General features: G+C 41.4%; 1 protein-coding gene and 1 long non-coding RNA gene across 14 annotated transcripts in view; one reads left to right on the top strand and one right to left on the bottom strand.

Moving 5' to 3' along the window:
• fars2 (phenylalanyl-tRNA synthetase 2, mitochondrial) overlaps positions 1-19,574 on the bottom strand; it is a 421,493-nt gene that overhangs the window by 270,596 nt on the left and 131,323 nt on the right. For all 13 annotated transcript variants that reach the window (XM_078199216.1, XM_078199190.1, XM_078199225.1 and 10 more), the window contains one exon: positions 2,622-2,753. In XM_078199216.1, coding sequence (XP_078055342.1) covers positions 2,622-2,753 — 132 coding nt within the window. The remainder of the gene's footprint in view (positions 1-2,621; positions 2,754-19,574) is intronic.
• Positions 475-10,417, top strand: LOC144480132 (uncharacterized). The gene is made up of 3 exons (XR_013495625.1): positions 475-550; positions 8,289-8,448; positions 10,217-10,417. It is a non-coding gene; the product is annotated as an uncharacterized LOC144480132 (long non-coding RNA).

The following is a 19,574-nucleotide window of genomic DNA, read 5'->3' as shown; positions in this document are numbered from 1 at the left end:
ATTCATTTAATTAGTAAAACTAGCTAGAAGGTACTATTAAAAACATTCCTACTAGCTAATATATCACAACTTATTAAAGATTTTTTAAAGCTTTGGTTATAGACCCACAAAGCCCATTGAAGGGTTAAGAATCCATGCTGTCACTTGTCTTTAAAAACTGTGTTTTATGACCTGTAAAATCAATAAATATTTTAACATGCTACTGCTATATTGGTTGTAGATGATGAAAATTTCATTTTGTGAGTAGTCGTCTACATGAATGCAACGTGCAACATTTCTCGAACAAATTAATCTCCATTCCCTGACCATAGCCTCTCTCCAATTTTAGTCTTGCGACTCAGCTGTAATCCTATCCAATCAGCACTGAACATGTTTAAAGTTGTACTGCCAACTTCCCAGTCATGTACAAATTTGAATTCAGTTTTTGCTTTATGTTTTATCCCCAGCGTTATACTTCATTTAAACCACACTTTGCTAGGAATGTAAAATAGTGCAGCCCATGGAGAATGCCAATACCATCATCTGGATGACGGCAATTTTGCTGAGACTAGTAAGTTTACCTTCCAGAGGAAGCCTATGAACAAATATTATTTGAGAGTTAAACGCTCAGATGTTGTAGATGGCACCAGCTTAATTACAGGTCAACTGCACAAGTAAACAAGTAGGCTTGTACAATTTCTGATGTTGATAACTTCTGCGTCAGATACTATTATGTAAATCTTATGATGCAGTGTGCCAGCTGCCAATGTGCTCAAATGTAATGAAGCGGGGGGGTCAGAACATCCTGGGAACTGGAGTACTGAGATTGCACACACGAGCATTTTACAAATGTTTTGCAGCTGACGCTTGATTAAGTTTGTTCCCTCAACAGCAACACAAACTCATTAAAGGTTCTATAATCTCGTTGATGAAGGTGTGGCTTTCCGACATGTCAGTGCACATGTTTTGCTTCAGAGTAGTGTTGCAATCTTTCTACAGCACTAAAAATTTGGGTATTTTAAATCTAATTTTCAGACCTTTGAGACTGACTTTTAAGGAAAGTGTGTTGACTTTTTTGGGTGTAAGTGAGAATTATTTGGGCTCTTTTTGCAATGTTACTTTGTTTTTGTTCTTTTCCTTTGTTTGCATTTTTTGATTTTTCTTTTTCACCTGTTCCCATTGGAAGGTGTGTAATGCTCTATTTAAGCATGTTCAACAGGCAGCATGGACATGGTAGTTTGAGGATGAGAAGCAGTGGCAGAAGACTGTGCAGACATCACCTGCACTTGAGGCATACAATTCCAGGTTACCCAGTTTTCAGATATATGGACATCATGAGGAATCCTTCAGATAGAGAGATGTGCCTTCATCAGCAATAATATACGAGGAGACCTTTCTGCTTTTTGGGACTGCATTCGTGAACTATGGTCCATCATTGTCATAGCAGCAGAAAACTAGTCTTAAATTTTGGAAGTGGAAGCAGCACATGTTGCCTGGATTAGGTGGCATGCCTTATGAGGATAGGTTGAGAGAGCTAGGTCTTTTCTCCTTGGAGAGGCGAAGGATAAGAGGTGACCTGATAGAGGTGTATAAGATGTTGAGGGGTATTGATAGATTGGATTCTCAGAGGCTTTTACCCAGGGCTGAAATGGTTGCCACAAGAGGTCACAGGTTTAGGGTGCTGGGGAGTAGGTACAGAGGAGATGTTAGGGGTAAGTTTTTCACTCAGAGGGTGGTGGATGGGTGGAATTGGCTGCCGGTAGTGGTGGTGGAGGTGGATTCGATAGGTCTTTTAAGAGACTTTTGGATAAGTTCATGGGAGTTAGTAAGATAGAGGGTTATAAGTAAGCCTGGTAGGTAGGGACATGTTCGGTGCAACTTGTGGGCCGAAGGGCCTGTTTGTGCTATAGCTTTTCTATGTTCTATGGCAATAAATTATAGCCCCGAATTATGAATGGATAATATGGACTTTTCAGTAACTAATAAACTCACTCTCTTTAACTCAAGGAAACCTAGTTAAAATGGCTCATTTTAAAACAAATACATAGGAAAAAGAATCCACAAGGGAAGGAATCTTTTTTAAATTCACATGTTGTGACCAACCAAGGGGATTGAATAAAGTTGGGGAGACAGTTCATCCCTCCTCACCTAGGAACATAACAAATTGGAGGTATCCAGTCAGGAACTTAAACTGGGGACTTCATTCAGGGACTGGTCAGAACAGCAGTGACTGATGTGCCCAACATGCAGATTAACCTTCTGTCAGGGATTAATGCTGTCAAGTTTTAATATAATGACTTGCTGTGCTGCATGCTCAGCAAGGTTTTCAACTGTATGTTGCATCCTGCTGTTTCATGTAATGCATGAGATGCAATGCAAGAGTTGAAAGGTTCTATGAGGCTGGCATCTGTGAGCCATAATTGTACCCCCTCCCCCACACTGTTACAACTGTGTCAGTTTTTATGTGAAGTCCTGCTTTTACATGCAATTGTTCTGCAGAGTTCTTCGGCAGAAACTTTCACATGATTTTCAAATGTGGAAAGAAGATCGGGGCAAAAAAATAGGAACAACAGAGAATTAAATCAATAATCAAAGAAGGCTTCAAAAACTCCAATGTCAATTGTTCTGCACTATTTAATTACCTGAGTTTACCAGCTGCTGCTCCGTGATCCCACAGCCAAGGACCTCCATCCACTCTCCTTGGAATTTGATCTCCATTTCAAAGGAAGGGTGTGTAAATGGGAAATAGCAATCTACCCATCTAATTTCCAGTCCTGTTGCAAAGCAAAAATGACAGCATTAGGGATTTCTGTAAAAGTTTACCCTTCAGCTAATGACACCAATTACTGAATTTCAGGAAAATAAATAGCAAACAAACCTATTTACAACAGTTTTGTGCACAGCAATAAATCTTTAAACAGAGGAAAAAATGGACATGTCCTTTCCAATATGAAAAGTGCTTTGTGCAGTTCAGGCCCCCTCCAAAACTAAATCAATCACTTGTCAAAATCTCACAGCCACCTGGCATACAAGGAAAATGAGTCAAGATCACTGGGAAGCAGGCAATCCTATTTAAAACCTTAACTGGCAGCGGCTATTAACTTCTGAAAAATGATGAAGTAGGCTTAACCTTGGTGATGGACTCGAAAGCTCTTCATTTGTAAAACAATCACTGCTAATCATCACCCATTTTATGAGCCTCTTATTTTAGAATGAGAAAATTAATACGTAATGTTATTCCAAAAATATTAATAGAACAGGAATTGTGTGTTAGACAGACTTCTTTCTTGAATTAAAGCTGTACTTCTTTAATCATCTGGATTTATCATCAGTTTATTGTTTGGTACTTCATAAAATGCTGCATCTGTAGGCTAGATTACTGTTGAAGTGCATTTGGACCCTTGTGGTCTTATTTTGACTTTTTCTTAGTTGCTGTTCTGTAGACAAAGTGGAATCACAGAGATCTGTGTATTGTCTTGCCTAAAAAGATTGGTTTGTTTGTTTATGCTTCATCCAAAGTACAGCACATTCTTTTGTAAATCCTTAGCAAAATGCTTAGAATTTTGATTATTTTTCCCCCAAAGCCTTGAAGAATGAAACAAGAATTATTTTCTTTAATATGACACTAACAATTTCATCAGAGTGGGATGTACCATTCACTTTTACTGCTGAACATTTAAGCATTTTTGGAGTAGAGTTTGCAGATACATTGGTAAAATCATGTGGTAGTAAAAATGAACGATTAATATTTTGTTTACCTATGATCTATACCCAGATTACCTATGATCTATATCCAGGGTGGCACGGTGGCACAGTGGTTAGCATTGCTGCCTCACAGCACCAGGGACCCAGGTTCAATTCTGGCCTTGGGTCACTGTCTGTGTTGAGTTTGCAATTCTCCCCATATCTGCGTGGGTTTCCTCCAGGTGCTCCAGTTTCCTCCCACAGTACAAAGATGTGGGGGTTAGGATGATTGGCCATACTAAATTGACCCTAATATCAGGGATTAGCAGAGTAAATACGTGGGGTTATGGGAATAGGGCCTGGGTGGGATTGTGGTCGGTGCAGACCCGATGGGCCGAATGGCCTCCTTCTGCACTGTAGGAATTCTATGAATCTATCTATGAATTAGAGAAGGTAATACTCATTTTTTGTTAATAAGTATACAAACAAGAATTGTGATTTTCACTCTCAGTCCTTCACTAACGTAGTATGAAATGCAGCAAGTGACATTCTCATCAAGTAAGCAGAATGTACAGGATTCAATGAGAACTATATCAATCCAGTGCATTGCTTTAAATAAAAGATCTAATCACCAGCACCTCTTAAGAAATACTAGATTTTCCAAGGCTTTGCTCAGCAGCAAGCCAGGTCCTTAACTACTGTTATTTGTCGTCGTCCTACTGTGGCCCAAATGTGGCAGCATTGCCATAATGCACCAAGCTAAAATGAAGCGATATATACTGTCAGTAACAATATTCACACAAGATACAGGTATTACACGGTCTACTGGTGCTGAAACATGTAGTTTTTACAGATACAGGGGAGAATTTTAACTAAAGAAAATAAATGTTTGTGGCTCAGGTGGGATAAATTCAAGGCTTACGAATCAGATTCCTGATCCAAAACCACTCCCTACCCACCCATTTCTGAAGGTAACCAAGGTGGGAAGCTGGGAAGACAACAACAGCTTCCAAGATGGGTACTTTAAATATGGTAATAACCTGTGAGCCTCACGGTTATTGAACTTTTTGAATTTAACTGCCATCAGCCAGAATCAAAGCATATAAAGGAGGGTAGGATCATTTTAATTGTTCCCCTTTACCCCATCTCTCCTATTGTTCTTCCCAACTCTTTTCTTCCTAATCCTCCCCTTTCAAATCCTCCCTTGCAGATCAGTTGAAGGGAATTGGGAGTCCAGTAGATCTACAACTTTACCTGTTGTATGAATCTATCGTAAGAGTTTTAACAACGCCAGGTTAAAGTCCAACAGGTTTATTTGGTAGCAAATGCCATTAGCTTTCGGAGCGCTGCTCCTTCGTCAGATGGAGTGGAAATCTGCCAACAGGATAGATGCTTGTGCACCCTACAGTTCATGCCTATGCCTCCCTACAGGCATGCCTATGCACCCTACAGTTCATAAGAACATAAGAACTAGGAGCAGGAGTAGACCATCTGTTCCCTCGAGCCTGCTCTGCCTTCAATAAGATCATGGCTGATCTTTTCTTGGACTCAGTTCCACTTACCCGCCCCCTCACCAGAATCCTTAATTCCTTTACTGTTCAAAAATTTATCTGTCCCTGCCTTAAAAACATTCAATGAGGTAGCCTCAACTGCTTCACTGGGCAGGGAATTCCATAGATTCACAACCCTTTGTGTGAAGTTCCTCCTCAACTCAGCCCTAAATCTGCTCTCCCTTATTTTGAGGCCATGCCCCCTAGTTACTGAGGAGGAACTTCCCTGCTTCTATCTTATCTATTCCCTTCATAATCTTATATGTTTCTATAAGATCTCCCCTCATCCTTCTGAATTCCAATGAGTCTACTCAGTCTCTCCTCATAAGCCAACCCTCTCAACTCCGGAACCAACCTAATGAATCTCCTCTGCACTCCCTCCAGTGTCAGTATAGCCTTTCTCAAGTAAGGAGACCAAAACTGTACACAGTACGCCAGGTATGGCTTCACCAGCACCTTATACAGCTGCAACATAACCTCGCTGTTTTTAAACTCCAGCAATGAAGGACAAAATTCTATTTGCCTTCTTAATTACCTGCTGCACCTGCAAACCAACTCCTTGTGATTCTTGCACAAGGACACCCAGGTCCCTCTGCACAGCAGCATGCTGCAATTTTTTACCATTTAAATAATAGCCCAATTTGCTGTAATTCCTACCAAAATGGATGACCTCACATTTACCAACATTGTACTCCATCTGCCAGACCCTCGCCCACTCACTTCCTTGAATGGGTGGATAGGCATATGTGGTGTTTGCTTCCAGCAGGAGCTAATTGGGTGATTTCCCTTTGAGTCATGGGAGGCAGAAATGTTGGAAAGGGGCAAAGTAGGCACAGATAATCCTTCAAAATTAAATGCCTTCTTAATCTTAGTTCCAGTGAAAGTAGTTGAAGGATTTTAGGTTCCTTCTCATATGTGTACCAATAGCTTCATAATCACAATCACTAATAATTCCAAATTCACATCGAGCAAACTCGAAATCCAGAAAATATCAACAGGAAAAGATCAATTAAACCACTGGGAACCCAATTGAACTTCAGACTCAAATAATAAGACAGGTCTGTGCAGGGGCAAGTTAATACATGCACTTTTAAGATGGCATAGAAAGGGCTATGACTGTGTTTAGTGATTTTGAGAATCTTTTCTCATATGGTATTCATCATGCTGGTACTAGGGAAAGAATGCTAGGGATCCAGTGTCAGCATGTAACATTTCTAGGCAAACTTTAAGACAGCTAAATACAAAAGCTTTGCCCCAGACCCACCCCTCAACTTCACTGGTGTGACATTTTATTCAATTTCCCACACAAACCATCCTGTAGAATTTCTGAACGTGATTTCCACTTAGATCCTGAAGGGACTAGATTGAGAATTTTCAAACTCGGTGAACTCTTATAAACAGCAGACAGACTTCATTCCAGCAGCCTTGACTGGATGTGAACCCACGTCCAAGAGATAAGCGGCCAGTGCCCAACACAACAAACCATCAATTCTCTTTGTGAAGTTTTCTAGTTTAAGAGTGGTTGCACAGCGTTTGACATCATTTGCAACTCCTCACAAACTGAAGCCATTCATGTTCGTATCCAATAAGATCTGGACAATATTCATGTTTGGGCTGATAACCAACATTTGCACCAAACAAGTACCAGGCAATGACCATCTCCAACAAAAGAGAATCCAACCATCTCCCCTCGACAGTCAATCGCATTCCCATTGCGTAATCCCTCACTATCAATGCCCTAAAGATTACCATGCACCAGAAACTGAATTGGACCAGCTATAAACATATTGTGGCTGCAAGAACAATTCAGAAATTGGGAATTCTGCAGCGGGTAACTCACCTCCTGACTTCCCAAAGCGCGTCTACCATCTACAAAGCAGAAGTTAGGACTGTGATGGAATACTCTCCACTTGCCCAGATGGGTGCAGCTCCAACAACACTCAAGAAGCCGGGCAACACCCAGAACAAAACAACTTGCTTGACTGGCACCTCATCCACCATTTTCAGCAATCACTCTCTCCACCATTGCACACAGAGGCTGCAGTAGGTACGATCTACAAGGTACAGTGCAATAACTCACCACGGCTCCTTCAACACCAATTTTCAACTCTGCAAACTCTACTACCGAGGCGGACAAAGACAGTGATGCATGAGAACACCACCACGTTCAGGTTCCCCTCCAAGCCATACATCATCCTGACTTTGAACTATATTCCTTCATTGTCACTGGTCAAAATCCTGGAACCTCCTTTCTAACAGCATTGTGGGTGTTTCTTCAACACATGAACTGCAGCGGTTCAAGATGAACCTCGAAAGACAGGTGGACAGATACATGAGAGATCTGTTGTGGGAAAAAGGACAATGCCACCATTGTTAATAGGACAATTACAGCAATTAGGATTGGGCAATAAATGCCAGCCCAGCGAGCAACACCCACATCCCATGAAAATATATTGTATTTTTAAAAATACATCATTAATTGCTGAATAAGCAGTATGGCTGATATAAATAGTAGGAGTAACTTTTTTGAGCAACTTGATTATTTGTTTTTTTAAATATTGGCCACTTTGTGACTAGTGGCTTTGAAAAAAAATGAGCTATCTGATTGCTTGGTTTTATAGTGATTGATGCTTTGTAGCTTTTCATGCCTGTTTGGTGAATGGAATTGATTTTTGACAAGTCGAAATTTCCAATTGATTGTATGTGAATCAATCAGCATAGTGAACTTCCTGTGTAATTGTTATTTGCAGATGTGGACCAGACACATAACTTTTAATTACATAGATGAAAAATCAGTCACAGGTGCCTTCCATTAACCAACCCCAATATGTTTATCTAATTATAAGCAAGGAGCACTGTGGTGATGGAATAGGAATTATTACAAGTATCTTAAGTCAAATAGATCTGATTCATCTTTTGTGAAGTTCTGCTCTTCGTTAAACTTAAATGACTGGATTATATCTCATCTCTGATTTTGCTTAATCCCTCTATAAAATTTGCAATCAAAGTCCATTGAGTCAAGACAGTGTCCTTTTCGAAATTATTTTTAACTTTATCTTCTGTTGGTGGCTGCAGGAGATGTTCGGTCTACCCACTTCAGATCAATCTAAGTGAACCCTCTCTGGACTGCCCCCAATGCAAGTATATCCCTCTTGAAGTAAGAAGACCACTATCAGCTCACCCATCATCCTTCTCTTTTTTAGAAAAATAGCCCCAACCTGCTTGGCCGTTCCTGGTAAGTATCTCCTCTCAATTCTGATATCATCTGTCTGAATTTTATTTGCACCTCTCCAGTATCTCCTTTTTTAATAATATGGAGACCAGAACTGTTCTATGAAACGCCACAGATGAGAAAATGGTCTAAATCCTCTTGTGGTTAATGCCCAAAACGGAAATGGATATAGAGCTCCTCTTTCTTTTAAAGAGATTCTGCTGTGTATAAATAATATTTTCTGTTCTTTACTAAGATGTAATCACTGTGCCACCATGCCGCCCCTGGTTTATCACTCCTAATGCGTTCCTAAAAAAGTGCACTAAACCAAAATGTGCTAAGCAAAAATTACTTTTCCATAAGAAATCATGCAATAAGAGTAGGTTACATTCCTCACTGATATTTTTTACATCAAAAATTTATTGGCTGCCTTGAACCTAACTGACCCAAAAATCCTCTTACTAATTCTTAATAATTTACTAACACTTAGTGACTTGCTAATACTTTCAACTTAACTCCAAGTGGCCATTTTCCACCTCCTGTGTGCTGCCTCTTCCAACTCACTACTTTTCCCAACTCACTGCCTCTTCAGTTTGCTGTTTTTCCCCACTCCTGCATTCCTCCTGCTTGCCATGTCCCTCTCCAGGACCCTCACTGTGAATGAGGGTCCAGGAGAGGGGCAGTAAGAAGGTGGTAGGGAGGGAGCAGGAAGAACTGTGAATGGGAGGGATGGAGCAGGAAGATCAAGGAAGTGGCCAGCAGGAAGGTGAGGGGGGCGAGGTAGTGAGTGAAAGGGTCAGGAATCTGGAGAGGCAGCGAGTGGGAGAAGCGACAAGCGGGGGAGGTGGCAAACAGAACAGTTGGCAAGCAGGAGGATTGGGGAGGAAAACACTGAAGCAAAAAGGTCAGGGAAGGAAACTGAGCAGGAGAATAGTGAGGGAGGTGGTGGACAGGAGGGTAGGGAGGAAATCAGTTAACTAGAGTGTCTGGGGAGGGTGATGCCAAGCGGGAGAGTTGGGATGCGGTGAACCGGAGGGTCAGGAGAGAAACAGAGAGTGCAAGGGTCGGGGGAAGGAGGCGGCAAGGGGGCGAGTTAGGAAGGTATCAATGAGCAGGAGGGTCATGGAGAGAAATGGAAAGCAGGAGGGTCGTGGAGGGAGGTGGCTTTTTTTGAAAAACACTGAGCATGCTCAGTAACCACACTAAAATGAAAACGGCAGCAGTGCTGTCGGGGAACATCCTTGATTTATAAAGCACACCAAAATGAAAACATGCTATTAGAACACACTTTAAACAAAATATACTTGTACAGGAACACAAATTAGCTGCCTAATTTATGGATATCTCAACTTGCATAAACACAATCATGTTATGTTGCACAACATTGTTTCAAATGCAAAACGTTGTTGCTTTTTTGTTGAGTACATTTTATCCTTTTTTGTGAGGGTTAAACTCTATTTGTTTTTCTTAGAATCCTCTACCATACATAACCTTTCTGAGAGGCACTATCACCTGCTCATACTTTTTCCTCTGAATTTGTTTTCTTGTCAGTGTATTACAATAGCTCAGGTAGTTCTCCTTCGGATTCTTCAATATCCACAGTGTCAGAGTGCCTTGCCTTCCACTTAACATTTTTCACCACCCAGTTGAGATTGGTATCTCACGATTGGAAAGATTGTCCTAACTTATGTCCTTATTATTCTGTGGCACAGCTCTTCACTGTTAGACTATATTCCACTATATACCAATATGTACTTCACATGGAATGACAATAATGGCCTTGATTTTGCAGTTGTAAAGATGGGGAACCAGTCAGCATTTGGCATAATTACTCAACTGAAACTCACAGCAATTGCAGCAGTCTACACAAGCTCAAAATAATGCAGAAATCCAGAAGTCCTATCAGTGATTCCACCCTTCTGCCGAAGTTCGTTGCTGAGGCACCCCCAGATTGTAACAATGGAAATCTATGAATTGACAAGAACTTCCACTCTACTACTTTTAATGTCATTATAAAACCCCTTGTATCTTACTAAATAAAGTGTAACTCTAACTTCATAATTACTGCCTTATAATATCTTCACTGATCTTGCAAAGCTAATTTTATATTGGTGGAATATTATAATTAAAAGTTTCCACCTATTTTTACAGTTTATGTTGATATTTTAGCTTCTATCTAAACCCAATCATCGGCATTTATTTTGCTGTGTGATGATTTAAATTAAGTGTGAAGGATATTAACTGCTTTTAATTACTTAGTTTGCTGTGTACAAGTTCTTCAATGTAATTAGCTGCTTACCTGCTTGCAGCAGACAGGGATGCAACAGTGGTTAGCACTTCTGCCTCACAGCACCAGGGACCCAGGTTCGATTCCCGGTGTGTGTCTGCGTGGGTTTCCTCTGGGTGCTCTGGTTTTCTCCCACACTCCAAAGATGTGTGGGTTAGGTGGATTGGACATGCTAAATTGCCTCTTAGAGTCAGGGGGACTAGCAGGGTAAATACATGGGGTTACAGGGATAGGGCCTAGGTGGGATTGTTGTCGGTGCAGGTTCAATGGGCCAATTGGCCTCTTTCTGCACAGTAGGAATTCTATGATTTTTATGCTGACTTCACTGCTATTGCTTGCTAAAAGCCGCCCTTGACGTAGCATCAGATTTAAAGTCCCATGAGGAAAGATATAAACAATGCCACACAGGTCACTATATTTTTGTGAGCAGCTTTCTTCTAGATCAGTGGCAGGTGTAAACTTCAGTCCAATGATGTGATGAAATCCAGCACCACTTTCATTTCTTTTTTCTGCTCATATACTGCACAGAATTCTTCATCATTCTTTCAGTAAAATATTTACTTTATTAATTGCATAAACATAAGAGAAACTAGGGTTATTTCTGAATTCTATATCAAAATTTTAGAAGTTCCTATCAAGATGATGTTACTGACATGTTTATCGCAACCATGAGCTAAGCACAAATATTTCTGTTTTATGGTTTTTCCAGAAACAACCTTACCTGGGGCTGGTAGTCTAGGCCCATGCCTTTGACTCTTGGATAAGAGTTAATCAACTGAAACAAATTCTCCAGGAGATTAATTTAACAGTCTAGAATCAGTTATGTCAAACTCTCCATATATTATAAAGTATCTGTCTTATTATGACTGACAGCTCCTGTAAACACTGGAAAACATACCTTACAGTTGTCCATTACTCAATCTCAGAATCTCAGAGGCGGTTTTCAAGATATTTGAAAAGCAGAGAAAGGAGAATGGAGCCATTTTAATAGCAGAATGACTACACCAATACAGTACTAATTTGACATTTCAAAAGAATCATAATTTAACTTAAACTTCCTTTTAAAAATTTTTATAGCAGATGTAGTGTTTTTGGTTTATTACTCTACAGCTCGACATTGTTAGCCACATCCAAAAGTGGACCGTACAACCATATATAATAATTCAGAGATGATAACAGAGAGCCCTTTCTCTTTACACTGACTGTTAGAATGGATCATGTGTTGCTACATGGCTGGAAGGCCTTACACCTTTAGGCCTTTCTCCATTGTGGCTCTGCGCCGGTTGCCCCACTCTTTAGTGTGTCCTTCAGCACACTGTTCTGGACCTTGGAATGTGCCAGTCTGCAACACTCGGTTGTGGACAACTCTTTACACTGGAAGACCAGCACGTTTCAGTTAGACCTTGTCTTTCACCGGGTTTTTGGTCCACTAGCCACACTTGGTCTCAGGCCTTTCAGCCATAGTACACTGAAGGGCTGGAAATTGTATAGAACCCTGGGGCAATTTGCCTGACATGGAATGTATAATGTAAATTTCAAGAATATTACAATTTTATTGAGGTACCTCTGGATGGGACATCTGTATGGAGAAAAGCTGAACACTACTGCACTTTCTGTAATATTCAATTTGAAACACACTTTTACAAATTTTATAAATAAAGTATATTTTTGGGAAAATAATCATGTGTCATTACATGGATCCTCTGAATCCAGGGTCAAAGTCCAGGAGAGTCGGAGCGAAGAGTCCATGCCTCTTTTTTACGACATTAGCTGCCATCAACCAGGTAAGTTTAAAAGTCCAGTGAAATTGACAGAACAGCGAGAAGGTAAGTGCCTAAGTTAAGTGGATGGAATTTAAAGGGTGCGAGAGATCAGAGGTTGGGTGGACGCCTGTGGCGGGTTGGGGGGTGTAGTGTTTGGACATCGGAGGAGGTCTGGTCGGGTCAGACATTGGGAGGAGTTGTGGGGGGGTGGATGAGTGTGGAATAATGTGGGGGAGTAGTAGCCAGTGATGGGGGAAGTCCTGTGGTTGGTGCTCTGATGTGTGTCTTTACAATGGTTACCCAGAAGTTAAAAGTTTTAATTCTTTAACTTTTTCTAGGTAATTATTTATGTAACACAGCCAGAACCATCCAAAGTTTGCGATTTAAATCATATTTTCAGATGGTTCCCAGCGCAGGGTAATTGCCCAGAGGAAGATTGCACTCCTGGACAATTGCTGTGTAAACCGTTACCTTTGAAATTCCGAGCGAGATTCGTCAGTGACTCTTTGTGGTACCACTCAAATTGGAAGATAGGGAGCTCGGAAGTTACAGTTCCTGCAATCTAAGATACAGAAATACTTTCTCTTCACAAATATTGCTAGACCTGCTGAATATTTCCAGCATTCTCATGATTTCGCTTTTGGTACCTTGCTTTTTTGCTAAACGTAAATCTTTAAATAGAACACTATTGAATGTAAATTTTCTCTAGCAATAAAACCCTGCCTAAGCTTGCTCAGGCATAAAATACAGGCCAACAGGTTTATTTGGTAGCAAATGCCATTAGCTTTCGGAGCACTGCTCCTTCGTCAGATGGAGTGGATATCCACTCCATCTGACGAAGGAGCAGTGCTCCGAAAGCTAATGGCATTTGCTACCAATAAACCTGTTGGACGTTAACCTGGTGTTGTTAAAACTCTTACGGTGTTTACCGCAGTCCAACGCCGGCATCTCCACATCATAAAATACAGGCAGCAGTTTGGTTACTGGCTGTGAGTTTCAACACACTGTGCTCTCACTGGAGAATCATGATGGCCTGAGAACTGCTAATATAAATCTGTAAGATCAAGTCTCTGCCCACCAAGCTGTCAATCAGAGAGGCTGAAGTCAAACTATGATCCTGCTCTCACCTCAAAGGACTCAGAAGCAGTTGTCAATCCAAGTCACTACCCCAGACGAGGGCCAGGGGCTTCCCATAGTTTGGCTGGGTGCCATGCTATATGAATTGAACAGAATGACACTGTGAGCAGCCACGCATCCCAAAGGTGTGTTTTAGGAATAATATGGGTCCTCTCCAGTAATAGTATCAAATGTTTGGAATTGCAAATTGTAGCAGTCACTGAGATGATAAAGTGATTCACACTTCAGACCATTATTGTTTGGGTCAAATTTACAACTTAGAAAAAAGCTACGAGGCAAACAGATAAGCTCAGTTGATATAAAGAGAAAGCAAAAAAAAAATGCAGATGCTGGAGTCCTGGCACAAAAATGCTAGAAATGCTGTGCAGCTCATTCCACATCTGTAGAGGGATCAAGTGAATGACTGGTTCACCCATGAAGAATCAACTATCCGCGGATATTGAATGACCTGGGGATGTTTATTATACACATTTTCTGCTACTTTTGTCTACTCAGATTGATTGCTTTCTGTGAAAAGAACTGTGGTGTCAGAAATTAAGCCCTTATATGCAGCTTCTAGCTCTAAAAAATGTTAACTTAAAATTTCTGTGCAGGCCAGAGTTCAGTTTATCATGCCACAGCAGGTTTCAGATAATTTTCTATTTCTTATTCTTTATCTGTAGGACCTGTTGCCCACAATATAAGCTACCATTTATTCCACTCTGTACCCTGATACCAGGAGATATCAAGAGAACACCCAGGTATGACTGTTTCCCCGGACATAACTTTCTTCCGTCCAGGGAGACTGGAATCTCTGCTTGTGCATCCCTGCTCAACACAGCTCAGTCTGGCTCCTGGCCAGAGTTTCACAGTCTTGTGCTGAAGTACATTTCTTGCCAGCTTTGTTGATCTTATGTAACCTCCAATTTCACCATTTTTTTCCCCCACAACTAATCCTGCCAGGTAGCATCCTCGATTATTTGAAGGTCACTGTAGTAACTTAGCTTCACCAGTTATTAATAAACAAAGAACATGTATTAACAGTAACAACTATATACAGAGCAATGCAGATTTGATGCTTCCAGTTATGCTTCCAGGATTTAATTGCTGGGACAAGCCCAGACAAGCTGGAGTGAATCCCCAACTTGGTTCCCGATTGGTCAACCCAGATCATGTTCTATGTTCTACTTTGCTGCGGTTTGATCCAAGTATTCTAAATGTGACTGTACCTTTTACGAGTGCAGCTAACTGGTGTTTCTCCCATGGTGATTGTAGAAATGGCCATTGGTGACTCATGCCTATCACAGGCATAATGTTTATTTGCTGTAATAACCTACACTATTCCAATATCATCCATATGTTTATCCAATAACCATTTAAATGCCCTTAATGTTGGGCGAGTCCACTACTGCTGCAGGCAGGGCATTCCACGCCCTTACTACTTTCCGAGTGAAGAACCTACCTCTGACATCTGTCCTATATCTATCACCCCTCAATTTAAAGCTATGTCCCCTCGTGCTAGCTATCACCATCCAAGGAAAAAGGCTCTCACTATCCACCCTATCTAATCCTCTGAACATCTTGTATGCCTCTATTAAGTCACCTCTTAACCTTCTTCTCTCTAATGAAAACAACCTCAAGTCCCTCAGCCTTTCCTCACAAGACCTTCCCACCATACCAGGCAACATCCTAGTAAATCTCCTCTGCACCCTTTCCAATGCTTCCAAGGAACATAAGTGCCAGACTGGGCTAAAGTGTAACAAGGTTTGTATCAAAATCAGCTTGAGCCTGGCAACTGTAAAACAGCGAAATAAGAACAAAAGGCTTGTATTTATGTGGCACCTTACCACATGCATTGGAATGTCACAAAGCATTATTCATGCAGTGAATTACATTGAAGTAGCGGGATTAGTTAGGGAAAAGGCAGCAATGTCCATTTATTCTATGTTCTATGTGATCCTTTCAGAAGACCTCCCCTTAAAGGAGCCAGACACCATGGTTTTATGATTTATGGTGAGGAGGCAGAGTCCAAGTCTACCTTAGCCAGAACAGGGATTGAATTCCTTGCTGTTGGCTATTCTGAACCATATGCTAACCATCTAACCAGCTGAGGTAACCGCGTCCTCACCTGGATCTACTTTCTCACAGAAATATCTCTATCAGTGTTTCCGCCAATACTCTTCAAATAGCTTCTGGACTTTACTCTTGCACACTTGTCTCAGCAATCAAACAACAGCTCCATGCTCACTCTTCCCGACCTATGTGGGCTTAATCCCTAACTTCTGATTTTACGGTTGGATTCCTACTTCCCGTTCCCCATTTACTACCAGAAAACTACACAACCAGGCACACATAACTTCAGTGTCCATTTACATGCACATTTTGGCTACATTTCCAGATTTCCACATTTCCAGACCCAAGCCCATTGTTTCTTTCTCCACTTTTCTCTCCCCCCTTACTTTAAAACTCCTTTTTGCTTCAGATGTCTCTCTGCTGTTGTCATGCCTCATTTCACCTCTGCCCTCACAGCTGCCTCCTTACAAGTGATAACCTTGACTCCTTTTTTCAGCATTGTTCCCAACCAGTATACCCGATGGAGGTTATTCTTGCAATCTCCATCATGCCCAACTCAGCTTTCCCAATGCTGACTGTGTGAACTCTGCAAACAGATCAGCCAGCTCTCAATGTCCCTTTCTGCATCTCCCTCCAGAATGTCTGTTCACTTGTGAACAAATTGGTTACTGTCCATGAAATTATTGTACATGATTGGTCTCGAAAGAAGCTGTCTAAGGGGTGATGACACTTTGCTCTAAAATGAAGGTGCCCCATCTGACTGCATTGTCCACCATTTGCTATTCCCAGGACTTGGTAATGTGATTCTTAATCACCAAATCTCACCCGTCTTCCCCCGACTCCTCAGGTACATCCTCCTCCCTTGAGCATCTCATCTCCTTCTGCCCTTCTCACCTTCCATTTAAAATCTTGATCTCTACCACTCAGCCAAGTGTCATTAAAATTTTCTCACCAAGATATCTTTATTACCTTCTTGGTCTCTGCACAATACTTTTCACTGTATACTAATACATGTGACAATAATAAATCAAATCAAAATCAGGCAGCTTCTCATTCTTGTGATGGGTCAAAATCTGGAATGTCCTTCCTAACAGCACTTTATACTGCATATATGTGAATGCAGAGTATATTAAATACGATTGGTGAGATGCAGGTGCAGATTGCCAAGTGGAATTATGTTGTTGTGGTGTTAATAGAGACTTGGCACAAGGGCAGGACTGGGTGTTAAATATTCCACTGTACAAGATATTAAGAAGATATAGGGAAGGAAGAAAGGAGAAGGGGTGAAGGTATTGGTTAAGGAGAGCATTGCAATGCTGGAGAAAGAGGATGGCCCAGAGGCTTCAAGGACAGAATCAATTTGGCTACAGCTAAGGAACAAAAGGGGTGCAATCACATTGCTCAGTGTAGACTATAGACCACTAACAAGTGGGAAGGGTGTGGAGAGGATCAAACCTGCAGAGAAATTACAGTGAGGTGCAAACATTATACAGGATTATAATGGAAGACTTAAATTGCCTGAATATAGACTGGGACAGAGGCACTGTAAAGGGCAGTGAGGGGCAAGTGTTCCTATTGTGTTCAGAATAATTTCCTACAGCAGTGTGCATCCAATCCAACAAGAAACGAAGCCTGGCTGGACCTGGTTCTTGGAAATCAAGTGGGCCAGGTGGATCAAGTGCCAGCGGGAGAACATTTAGGAAACAGTGATCATTGTATCGTAATGTCTAGGATGACGGTAGAAAAGGGCAATCCAGAGTAAGAACAATTAACTGGGGGAGAGCCGACTTCAATTGGGCAAAAACTGAGACTGGAGCCAAAGGTTGGTGGGAAAAACTGTAGCTGAACAATGGAATATCTTCAAAAAAGAAATGGTTCAGGTATAATCAAGGTATATTTCCTCAAAAGGAAAAAGACACGACAAACAAATCCAGAGTTCCTTGGATGGAAAAAGGAGATATAAATTAAAATAAAGAAGAAAAAGTGTGCTTATTACAGGTATCAGGTAGAAAATACAATTGAAACCAGGCTGACTACAGAAGGTTCAGAAAGGAGATGGAAAAACAAATAAGAGAAGCAAAGAATTGTGAAAAAAAGACTGGCAGGCAACTTAAAGGGGAATCCCAAAGACTTCTATAGGCACATAAATAGTCAAAGGGTGATGAAAGGAGGAATAAGGTCAATTAGGGACCTAAAAGGGAATTCATACATGGAAGTTGGAGGCATGGCTGAGGTGTTACATAAATGCATTTCATCTGTCCTTACCAAGGAAGAAAATGCAGAGTCATTGGAAGGATTCAAAATTTATAAGGTGGAGATATTGGATAAACTTGGTACTTAAAGGATATTGAAGGAAGTGAGAGGAAATTGCAGGATGGCCATTATCTGTCAGTCTTCCCTTGTCTCAGAGGAAATGCCAGAGGGCTGGAGAATATTACACCCTTGTTCAAAAAAAGTTGTATGGATAAGCCCAGCAAATATGGACCAGTCAGTTTAAGTATGGTAGTGGAGAGGCTTCTAGAAACAATTGTTTGGGATAGAATTAATAATCACATGGGAAAATGTGAGATGGTTAGGAAGACCCAACATGGATTTCTTAAGGGAAAATCATATTTAACTAACTTGCTAGAGTGATTAGAAGAAGTAACAGAGTTGATGAGGGTAATGCTTTTGATATGGTGTACACGGACTTCCAAAAGGCATTCAATACCGTGCCACACCACAGAATTGAGAAATGTTATAGTTCATGGAATAAAAGGGACTGTAGGAACTTGCATAGAGAACTGGCTGAGTAATGGTTAATGGTTATTTCGGATTGGGGAAAGGTTTGTAGTGGAGTTCCGCAGGGGACGGTATTAGGACTCTTGCTTTTCCTCTTATATATTAATGACCTAGATCTGGCTTGTCCAAGGTATGATGCAGTGCTGGAAGTGGCATGTGAAGGCACTATATGCAGCACCCACCCCATGGCAGTTTTCATAATTCCTGTTAACCAACTGAGTTTCAATGCAAGATTCCTTTTGGAGCTGCTCCTCCAATCACAGGCAGTTTCTCACCCCCTTTTGCTGCAGATAGGCTCACTAGTTAGTCAACAGTATATTAGAAAGAGAAACAATCTCTGGTTGGTGGAGCAGCAAAGAGTGTTGGTGGGGGAGAGATGCGAAGCTAAGTCAGGGTCAGAGCCCACTGAGCCCAGCAATGGTGGGGACTGAACCCGGTGAGCCAGGTATGGCAGGGCCGGAGTCCACAGAGTGAAGCAAAGGCAGGCCAGAGTGCAGTGAGCCAAGCATGATGGGGCTGGAGCGCATGTCGCCAAGCAATGGCAGGGCTTGAGCCTGCAGAATCAATCAATGGCAGGTTGGAGCCCAGGAAACCAAGCTACATCAGGAATGGAGTATGGGAGACGTGGAGGGAAAAGTCTTGGCGGGCGAGGCAGGGAAAAGTTGTGTTGGGCCCAGTGAGGTTGAAGTTTTGTCATTTTGGTGAAACCAGGGAGTAGACAGTGACTGAGTGGGTGGGGCTGTTCGAGTCAGTGAGAGAGAGGGTGGGGGTGAGTGTGAGTCTGTCTTATGCTCAGTCTCAGATTTCTCACTCGCCACACACCAACACATGCTTACATACGCACCCACACACTCCCATGCACATACACTGACCCTCCAACAGGCTGAGAATTTTTACTGCTTACTCTTTTTTAACTCAGCAATTTATTGGTAAGATATTGCTTTACATTTGTTCAGCAATTGTTTCTTTCCTTAAAACCTCAACTTTTTCTGAAATTCAGATTATATTTTTGCTAAACCTTATCTTTCTGAAATTGGCTCATTGGCCCTTGAGTAAGAAAAATATGCACATGTCGCTCCCAGAGCGGAAAGGTTGGGCACGAGTGCAGCTGACAATTTCAAAGTTTGCGG

Source organism: Mustelus asterias, chromosome 2 (genome assembly GCF_964213995.1).
Source record: "Mustelus asterias chromosome 2, sMusAst1.hap1.1, whole genome shotgun sequence".
Lineage (NCBI taxonomy): Eukaryota > Metazoa > Chordata > Chondrichthyes > Carcharhiniformes > Triakidae > Mustelus > Mustelus asterias.
Note: the sequence above shows the minus strand (reverse complement) of the source record. Positions and strands in the feature narration are given on the sequence as shown.